The sequence below is a fragment of the Theropithecus gelada genome, chromosome 8 (genome assembly GCF_003255815.1).
Source record: "Theropithecus gelada isolate Dixy chromosome 8, Tgel_1.0, whole genome shotgun sequence".
NCBI classification, from domain to species: domain Eukaryota; kingdom Metazoa; phylum Chordata; class Mammalia; order Primates; family Cercopithecidae; genus Theropithecus; species Theropithecus gelada.
In genome coordinates, this window is record NC_037676.1 from 14,738,820 (window position 1) to 14,749,594 (window position 10,775).

General features: G+C 35.2%; 1 protein-coding gene across 3 annotated transcripts in view; it reads right to left on the reverse strand.

Moving 5' to 3' along the window:
• MSR1 (macrophage scavenger receptor 1) overlaps positions 1-10,438 on the reverse strand; it is an 83,825-nt gene extending 73,387 nt beyond the window's left edge. For 2 of the 3 annotated variants that reach the window (XM_025394517.1, XM_025394518.1), the window contains exon 1: positions 10,208-10,438. Coding sequence is in view for 1 of the 3 variants with exons in the window: in XM_025394516.1 (XP_025250301.1) it covers positions 4,899-4,950 (52 nt within the window). In the remaining 2 variants the exon portion in view is untranslated. Of the gene's footprint in view, positions 1-4,898; positions 4,951-10,207 lie in introns of those variants that run through there. The other variant, XM_025394516.1, reaches the window with a different exon arrangement.
• Between the last annotated feature and the right edge of the window lie 337 nt (positions 10,439-10,775).

Here is a 10,775-nt window from a genome sequence, read left to right on the forward strand (position 1 = left end):
TTGCTGGGTCAAATGGTATTTCTGGTTCTAAATCCTTGAGGAACCGCCACACTGTCTCCCACAATGATTGAACTAATTTACACTCCCACCGACAGTGTAAAAGCATTCCTATTTCTCCATATCCTCTCCAGCATCTGTTGTTTCTTGACTTTTTAATGATCGCCATTCTTGGAACCAATCCAAATGCCCATCAATGATAGACTGGATAAAGAAAATGTGGCACATATACACCATGGAATGCTATGTAGCCATAAAAATGACTGAGTTCATGTCCTTTGCAGGGACATGCATGAAGCTGGAAACCATAATTCTCAGCAAACTAACACAGGAACAGAAAACAAAACATCGCATGTTCTCACTCCTAAGTAGGAGCTGAACAATGAGAAAACATGGACCCCGGGAGGGGAACATCACACACTAGGGCCTGTCAGCGGGTGGGAGGCAAAGGGATGGATAGGATTAAGAGAAACACCTAATGTAAATGATGGGTTGATGGGTGCAGCAAACCACCATGGCATGTGTATACCTATGTAACAAACCTGCACATTCTGCACATGTATCCCAGAACTTAAAATATAATTTTTAAAAAGTAGAAGAAAGAAAACACTATAGTCTAAGGCAATTGGAACTATGTACTAGTGCTTTTTAACGTTGAACTCAGTTTGTAAGAGATGGATTCGCAAAAATTGTGTTCATGTATACCTGGTATGTACAGACATGTGTCACTTAAGGACAAAGATACATTCTGAGAAATGCATTGCTAGTCAATTTCATTGCTGTATGAACATCATAGAGTGCACTTACACAAACCTAGATGGTCTGGCCTATTGCTTCTAGGTTACACACCTATAAAGCATGTTATACTGTGCTGAATCCTGTAGGCAGGTTGGAACACGATGGGAAGTATGTGTGTTTCTAACATATCTACACGTAGAGAAATGCAGTCAAAATATGGTATAAAAGATACAAAGTTGTGCACCTGTACAGGGCAATTAGGATAAATGAAACTTGCAGGACTGGAAGGTGCTTTGGGTGAGTGAGTGGTGAGTGAATGTGAAACACTGTAGACTTTATAAACATTGCACACTTCAGCTACACTAAATGTATAAACAATTTTATTTCCTCAATAATAAATTAGCCCTAGTTTACAGTACCGTTTATACTTTATACACTTTTTTAAAACAACTTTTTGACTCTTTTGTAATAACACTTAGCTTAAACCATAAATTGTACAGCTGTACACAAATAGTTTCTTTCTAAACTGCTTTATCCTATAAGCTATTTTAACCTTTATTTTTTTAATGTTTCTACTTCTTTAACTTTTTTTGTTGATAACTAAGACACAAACACACACATTAGCCTAGGCCTACACAAGGTCAGGCTCATCAATGACACTGTCTTTCCCTCCATATCTTCTCCCACTGAAAGATCTTCAGAAACAATAACAGGCATGGAGCTGTCATCTCCTATGATATCAATGTGTTCTTCTAGAAGACCTCCTAAAGGACCTGCCTGAGGCTGTTTTACGGTTGAATCTTTTTTTATAAGTAGGAAGAGTGCACACTAAAATAATGATTAAAAAGTGTAATGTGGTAAATACATAAACCATTAACATTTGTTATCAAGTATTACATACTTACGTAACTGTAGGTGCTATACTTTTAAATGACTGGCAGAGCAGTAGGCTTGTTTACATCAGCATCACCACAGATATGTGAGTAATGCAATGTGCTATTCCCTTAGAACAGCTTTGAGGTCAATAGGTGATAGAATTTTTCAGCTCCATTATAATCTTATGGGGCCACCATCATATATATGGTCCTGTGTTGACTGAAACATTATTACTTAGTGCGTGTCTATAACCAGAAATGGTTTCCTTTTAGGTTACCTACTGGCCCCTTCTCCACGTGTTTGATTATGGCTTTGATCCTCGCATTTGAGATATTCTGGCTCCATTTTTACTGAAATGCAAAAGAAACATCTCAGATTATTCTATCTACCAGGTAATAACGTTTGTGAAAAAAGCTGAAGCCTTAGGATCTGATAAATATCTTTACACTGTGAACTCTGAATGAGTAGGGACCATGTCTGATTTTGTCCACATTATGTCACTAGAGTCTAAAGCAACCCGGAACATAGAATATACTGAATATTGAATATACTGAATAAATACAACATACTGAATAAATAGAATATATAAATATATGAATAACTATATAAATATTCATTATATATAATTACATTTATAACATATAATACATATTTATATATAAATTATATATTATATTATATATATTATATATTATATATGTTAATATACAATATATTATATAATTCACAAATATATAATACATAAATGTTATAAAATATATGCTATAGTAAATATATTATTTATTAATATAACATATATTATGTATTTGCCAGTTATATTATATATAATACTATATATTTGCCAATTATATATTATATAATATAAATACATAATATGTATAATTATATTTAATTTATATTATGTTAATATAGTATATATTGGCAAATATATTATATATATTTTATATATCATATAATTGGCAACATATCATATAATATATTTATATTATTATATAATATATATTTAATATAATAACATAATTATTATATATTTTTATATATATATAAGGCACAGGCATAGTACAAAAGGGAGTGATTACCTCTTTTGGGGAAGTGGGTAATCAAGGTAGGAATACAGAAAAGATGACAATGAATCAGGGTTTTGACAATGAGCAGAATCTGGGGTACGGTCATTCCAGGATGGAAAATATCATGTTAAAAAGCATGAAGGTATGAACAACATGGAACTGCAAGCAGTTTTAATTTTTCATAAAGACACCTTTTAGTTTTCTCCTTTACATATTTGTTTCTAATATGCCCTACCTAGGTTAACAGAAAACAAAGATTTAAAAAGCCAAGTGTCCCTTTTATTATACTTTCTTTTCACATAACCTTTTCAGCCTAGATTCAGGTAACTTCCTGTCTCTCCCATGAAAGGAGAGGGATAGTGCACATCACAATAGACAAAAAAGGCTTTCAGGAAATAAAGTGTTTTAATTTGATCTATTACATCTGTTCAATTTTCTTGAGTACCTTGGAAAGTGGGAAAAAGACAAAAGGAGAAAAAAATGGTATTTTAAACAACCAGACTATAATAACCTTGGTTAGGTTGGTAGTACACTCTTTATTCTTTTTCTCCAGACAGGTACAAAGGAGGTTCAAAAAGAAGAGGCTGGAGAGGCAAGTACCTGGTAGCATCTGACTCATCAATTTCTTCCTTTATTTTTCTGATCACATAAATTGATCTGGCTTTCACGACCTACCCAAAATATAACACTGAATCACTATCTATACAAATGAAGTTTTTAAAAAAAAGTATTCTTTGCTTTGGCAGTAGTGACCTGGATTAATATTATTAGTGACACAATATATATTGTTTATTAAACATTTTGCTTTTCTCCCTTTCACTTTGAACTAGAGATGAAGCTTGATTTTGTTTTTCTTTAAGTCTCTAACCTTTGGTTTATCTTTTTTTAGCATACAGAGGTGATAATAAACATTTTGTGGACTACTGTATTTTAAACTGTGGTTAACCTGGGAAGATTTATTTAAACTCTGAAAAAGGAAAACTCTCTAGTGCATGTCTATGAGCGGTTTAGACTAACTGACAATATTTGGTCTATAAAATGTCCCTGACAAGTGTAGTGGACCAGAAGGGAGGTGCGCACTAAAGCATACTCGGCGGAATGAGGAATGAACAATATTCCCTACCGCTACAATTGTGCACCATGGGAAGCCTGTTTGCTTTCTGGGGCCAGCGTTCAAAAGCGATTGGTTTATCATGAACTGCATGAAATGTTGGTATATATGTTTTCCAGAAAAAAAAAGATCATGTTCATCAGAGATAATGCAGTCATAGGATTTGTGGCATTTTCTGATGTTACTGCCTTTTTTCTTAGTCTGTACAGTCTCTCCAAGAATCTCATCTGCTTCCATGGCTTGAACTACTGCCTGTGTGCTGATGGAGTGAATAGAGCCAACACAGATCTCAGTCTCAGAATCAGCTTTTGTTTTACATAATACAACCAGCTACAAGGTGGATTTTCTATAGCAGCCTACCTTTTATTTTTCCAGGATTTTCATTGTGGGTATATCATCCATTTACATCATCTATTTATTATGATACCCACGTACTATTATTATTTACTTACTATGTAGTGGAGAATACATGATACAGTTAGGCATATGCCAGCAAAGCACAGTCACTCAAATCTGAAGCCAGAGCTTATTTTCTAGAACATTCTCATGTATAAGACCCACATCTGATTGCACAAAAACTCCTGATTTCCTTGGATCCATTCCTTCCATTCTATTCCAATTTTTGGACTTCAGCTTATTTTTATCTACCCCAGCCAGGCATCTTGGGTAGCAGCAATGGTGCAGACAATTAGGAGGAAAATCCCAGGGCATTAAAAGAGAGGACAAATTAATAGCATCTAAACCATAGCACTTTAACAAAGAATAGGAGGAAAAAATCAAACAGTAGAAGATACCTTTTTTTCAGAAAAAAAACACCAGAGACATAAACTTGAAAACCATGATATTCAATGGGTGAGTAGAGGAAGAAGACTCAGTACAAAAGACAAGGAAGAACTTTTTGACATTGCAGGAGAAAAACAAGAAGCAGTCAGGGTCATGGAAAAGAACAAAGAAGTTCGTGTCCTGCAAGAAATCCATAACCTGCCACATAGAATTTAAGTTGTTTTTTCCTGTGTGGTAGAAGCAGAAATAAAACCTTGCAAGATTGGCAGCAGTAAATGTATAAAAATGAAAGTCCCTGAATGCATAAATGAAAGTTGTTCATGCTCATGGTTTTCTGTTGAGAAGAGAGATACTGACGATTGCACTGAGATAGCACATCCAGGGGAGTTTTATTTATTTCTGGATATTCCTCCTCTTCTCCCCAGTATCTCAATAGCAGAGTGAGCGAGGGCCCAGTTTCTGTTCTGTTTTCTCTCTTTCTATTTTCACTCCCTTGGTGATCTCACTAGCCTCTTTGCTTTAAATATAATCTGGAAGACTGATGACTCTTAGATCTTTATCTCTTGCCCATACCTCGCCTCTCAATTCCAGACCCATATATGCCACTGCCTAACAACATTTCTGCTTAGAATTCTAACATGGTCCAAACCTAGAGGTCTTCCTTGTTCCTCGACTTTTCTCATCCACTACTTCCCATCTCTCATCCGATCCTGTTGCTTTGTTTTCAAATACTATGCAGAAACTGAGGGCTTCTTGTCACTTCCTTGCTAGCATCCTGTCCAAGCCCCATCACTCTTTTCACCGTGACAATTTTTTTTTGTTTGAGATAAGGTCTTGCTCTCGTGCCCAGGCTGCAGTGCAGCCATGTGATCACATCACTGCAACCTTGACCTTCTGGGTTCAAGTGATTCTTCCGCCTCAGCCTCCTGAGTAGCTGGGTCTACAGGTGCATGACACCATGCTCAGTTACCTGTTTATTTTTTTTCTAGAGATGCAGTCTTGCTATGTTGCCTAGGCTGATCTCAAACTCTTTAGCCTCAAGCAATCTTCCCACCTCAGCCTCCCAAATTTCTGGGATTATAGGCATGAGCTATTGAGCGTTGATGTTAATAGCACCCTGACTTTCATTCTTATACTCTTGAATTAATTCTCCGCACAGTTTCCAAAAGAATCCTCTTAAAAAGTAAGGCAGGTTGAGTCACTCCCATGCTCAAAGCCCCTGAATGCCTTCTTGTCTCACTCAGGCCTTCACTAAAGTCTGACTCAATAAAACAGACCACCTGTAATCCCTGCACTTTGGGAGGCCGAGGTGGGTGGATCACCTGAAGTCAGGAGTTTGAGACCATCCTGGCCAACATGATGAAACCCCGTCTCTACTAAAAATACAAAAAATTAGCTGAGTCTGGTGGTGGGCACCTGTAATACCAGCCACTCAGGAGGCTGAGACAGAAGAATCGCTTGAACCTTGGAGGCAGAGGTAGCAGTGAGCCAACATCAGGCCACTGCATTCCAGCCTGGGCAACAAGAATAAAACTGTCTCAAAAAAAAAAAAAAAAAAAAGAAAAGAAAAAAGAAAGAAGAAAGAAAAAGCAAGTAAGGAAGCAGACTGTTCCTGAACATCCAGTTTCAACCTACAACCCCTTGGGGCCTTGTCTTCCCTATCCTGGCTTCATTTTCTTTCCCCCAAAACATATTTTCCTTATTTGTCTTATCTATCATGTGTCTTCTCTCATCCAAGCCAGATCCATGATATGGAGTTTCGATCTCTTTGGTTCAGGAATCAGAGAGTTCCTGAAGGTACTCATTACATACATAATGCAGTATTTAAAATTACATTAATAAATGAAATGAAAGGCAGGATCTTTTTCAAGATGACTGGATTTTATATCTTGGGTTATGCCTCAAGAAAACTTTGTGGTTCACTAAAGTGGGAAGTTTAAAAATTCTTCTGTTACACATTGGAAAATAAAATATTTCTCTCTGCACTGCATGTAACTAGCAAACTGAAACAAAAAATATTACCCTCAGTGAAGCCACTTTGCTTCAAAAACATTTATTATTAAAATTACCAGATTATTTCAGCTCCTTACTCTGGCTATAATCATTGTAATTTTTTAGTAACCTGAACATACATACATGCATGAGCCTTCATTAGCAGGCAGTGAACGACTCACACTGTCCACGTGTGCCTTTTCATATCAGTTCCAAAGTTAGGAAAAACAGTAGCTTCACATAAAGTGACTTTTCCTATTAAATGTCAATGTACTGATAAAGGATTGTGAAATCCTTTGCGTTTGTGTAATCTATTAAAAGCACGTGCTCACGAGAAGTGAAACACATTTCTGTAATATCAGCTTTTTATCAAGTGGATGAAAAGTTTACAGGAAATTCATAATGAAAGAACTTCAAGGTTAATTTGTTTGGAACCATACACTTACTTTTTCTTGTTTTTCTTATAAAACATTATCATAATATTATAGACATGTTAGGATAAAATTTCTGTCACCTCATCACCCTAATAAAAGAAAAAAAACCCTTAATTTTTTAAATGAAACTGAAGTCTTTGGATATATGTACACATGTAACATAGTTCATGTTGTCATGCAGATATCATTTGGTATTATGCATTTTCCTTAAAATCATCACATTATTTTAATATTTCAAATGAATTTTTCAAACTTGAAATTTTTTTATTATTCTTTAAGTTCTGGGATACACGTGCAGATTGTGCAGGTTTGCTACACTGGTATACATGTGCCATGGTGGTTTGCTGCACCCATCAGCCCATCATCCAGGTTTTAAGCCCCGCATGCATTCGGTATTTGTCCTAATGTTATCTCTCCCCTTGCCTCCCACCCACTGACAGGCCCCGGTGTGTGATGCTCCCCTCCCTGTGTCCATGTGTTCTCATTGTTCAACTCTCACTTATGAGTGACAACATGCAGTGTTTGTTTTTCTGTTCCTGTGTTAGTTTGCCGAGAATGATGGTTTCCGGCGTTATCCATGTCCCTGCAAAGAACATGAGCTCTTCTTTTTTTATGGCTGCATAGTATTCCATGATGTATATGTGCCACATTTTCTTTATTCAATCACTGAGGGACATTTGGGCTGGTTCCAAGTCTTTGCTACATAGTAATTCAACATATATATATGTGTGTGTGTGTGTGTGTATATATGTGTATGTGTATATATATAATCTTATTTATATAGTCATTTTTCTAAAATATAATTTTTTTCTTTTAAACTTTTTTTTCCTTTTGTCAGGTGGCAATGCTTCACTGATACAAATAATGATGTTATAAATATTTCCTTTTTTTTTTTTTCAGATGGATTCTCGCTTTGTCACCCAGACTAGAGTTTAATGGTGCGATCTCAGCTCAATGAAACCCCTGTCTCCTGGGTTCAAGTGATTGTCCTGCCTCAGCCTCCCGAGTAGCTGGGATTATAGGCATTTGCCACCATGCCCAGCTGATTTTTGTATTTTTCACCATGTTCATCAGGTGATCCACCCGCCTCGGCCTCCAAAAGTGCTGGGATTACAGGCGTGAGCCACCACACCTGGTCATTATTTTCATAATTTAGTCTTCTTTTAAAACATTTCTTTAGGATAATTCACCATATGTGAAACTCAAAGGTGAAAGGAAAACTATTTTGAACTTCTTGGGCTCTACTGTCTTAGTGATCTTTAAAAAGATTGCATAAATTTATAAATATTCCAGACTTATATATGAATATGGCAGTTTCAAGCAAAATTCACTACCATTGAATAATAAAGCTTATTTTAGAATCATTTAGATTGTGATAAGAGTTAAATAATACTAAAAGTGGTTTTCATTTTTATTTTGTATTATTAATGTTAAGAGAGAGACTTCACTGTAATTGTTTGTCATATATTTTTCTTCTTGGGTTATTATCTATTCATATTCACTGCTTACACATCCCCACAGGTTGCTTTTAGCTGTGCATGTGAATAAGTTCTTCATATTTAATACATATTTACCATCTGTCTTTTCATACTTGACATGTATTCATTTTTCCAAGATTTTTCCCTATTTAGTTTTTTCATCATATTCTTAAGGTCAACTTTATCTTCAAGATTTGGAATAAATAATAACCTTGTGATCCTCTTTATTATATAAAATAAAAACTTTGAGTTTTGTAACAGCAGTTGAATGTGTATATAACATGGAAATTAAGTTAAGATTATTTGTGAAACTAACAGTTTTATGCTTAAGGATCAGCTTAAGGAACCTGTGTGTAAGAAGGATTTTAGTAAGAAATGGAAATATTTATATTGCGCCTGAGGTCACTGATATTCATCCTTGGTAGCAAAGAAGAAAGAGCACCAACTTTTGAATCTGAAATCTAGATCTGAGTATTGACTGTGACATCATTTAGCTGTGTGACCTTAGGCAAATATTTTAACTTATTTGAACTGAAGTTTCTTTAGATATGTAAAATATGATCACAATATAAGTTTAAAGAATTATTGTGAGCATTAAAAATATTTTTGTAAATTGCCTGATACACAAAAAACCATCAATATATGAATCACTGTTATTTTAAAATGCCGTTTTAAAAAAAATATGAGCTTTTCTTATTTTGTTCTCACAGTGTGTTCATGAGGTACACAGTAGTATTTTCTCCATTTTACAGGGTAGGGAACTAAGACTTGAAATGTGTAAGTAACTAGTCAATGTTACGCGGCTAGGGAGCGGGGGAGCTGGCATTTGAACACAGGCAGTCTACTCCTAGAAGATCAGCTCTTACCCACTGCAGAAAACTGCTAATCACTGCATAAAACATTCATAATCTCAGTTCTATGGTTTTTCTATAACTATATTTACCTGGTCAATGCAAACGCCAACCTCCCATTGTATGCTGTGTGAATCTTACTTATTCTTCAAGATTAATAGGATTTCTAGCATCTCCATGAAGATTTATTTCTGATAGATTTTTTTCCCATAGAAGTAATTTTGGCCTCGCCTATATTTTCATATTAATTATCTATAGCTCTTTCATATTACTTAAGGTGCTCAAATTACATTATGCCTAGTTGGGGATGTTTTAAATCATAAGATTCCTGAACACAAAAAGAACTATATTTTATTTTTTGTATCCTTTCCCCACATCTAGTTCAATGAAGTGCATATAGTAGATACCCAGCCAATATTTGCTATATAATCAAGGAAAGATAATAAAAGGCATTAAAAAGCCAAACATGTTCCATGAAAAGTTATGAAAGGAGAATATCTGAAATATATCAAATTATACTTTGAATAAAGTCAATATTTTAAACAAAATATGCTTAATTATATGGGAAAAAAAACACCTTGACAGTTCAAACTACAAAGTATTTAGTGTATTTCATGTGTATTTGTGAACACATATGTTTTTCACTCACGGAAAATTTAGCAGAAATCTCTATTTTTTGATTATCTCAAAAAAAAAACACAAAAAACCAAATTACTGCTGATAGAATAAAGCATTCTAGAAATCATTCATCATATATATACATACACACACACACACAGAAATATATATCACACACATATACATACAGACATAGAGCAGACACATAACAATCAATAGAAACAATTCTGGAATAAAACGTTAAAATAAGCCTTTTTTTTACCTTTGGTCCTAAAGAAAGCAGCACTGATTTATCCACTTTTCTCTCTCTACAACTGAAACCTAAAATCTTTATCTCGTAGTATTTCAGCATCTGGTACATGAAGAAAGGAAATGACACATTCGTGTGTTGAAAATCTTTGTTAATGTGTTTCAATAGCACTCTCATCAATGCACAGGTTTGCAAAATCTAAATTTGTCAGATAACTCACTCTTCACCCCATTTAGGCCGCTTAAAAAAAAAAAAAAAGAGAAGTGAAAAGAAAAAGAAACAAGGGTTGTTGAAACAAGCACATAAGTTATGGCAGATTGAGCTTTCTTTTTTTTTATTTTTTTATTTTTTTGGAGACGGAATCTTGCTCTGTCGCCAGGCTGGAGTGCAGTGGCTCGATCTCAGCTCAATGCAACCTCCGCCTCCCAGGTTCTACAGGCATGTGCCACCACGCACAGCTAATTTTTTGTATTTTAGTAGAGATGGGGTTTAGCCATGTTGGTCAGGATGGTCTTGATCCTCTTACCTCGTGATCTACCCGCCTCAGCCTCCCAAAGTGCTAGGATTACAGGCGTGAGTC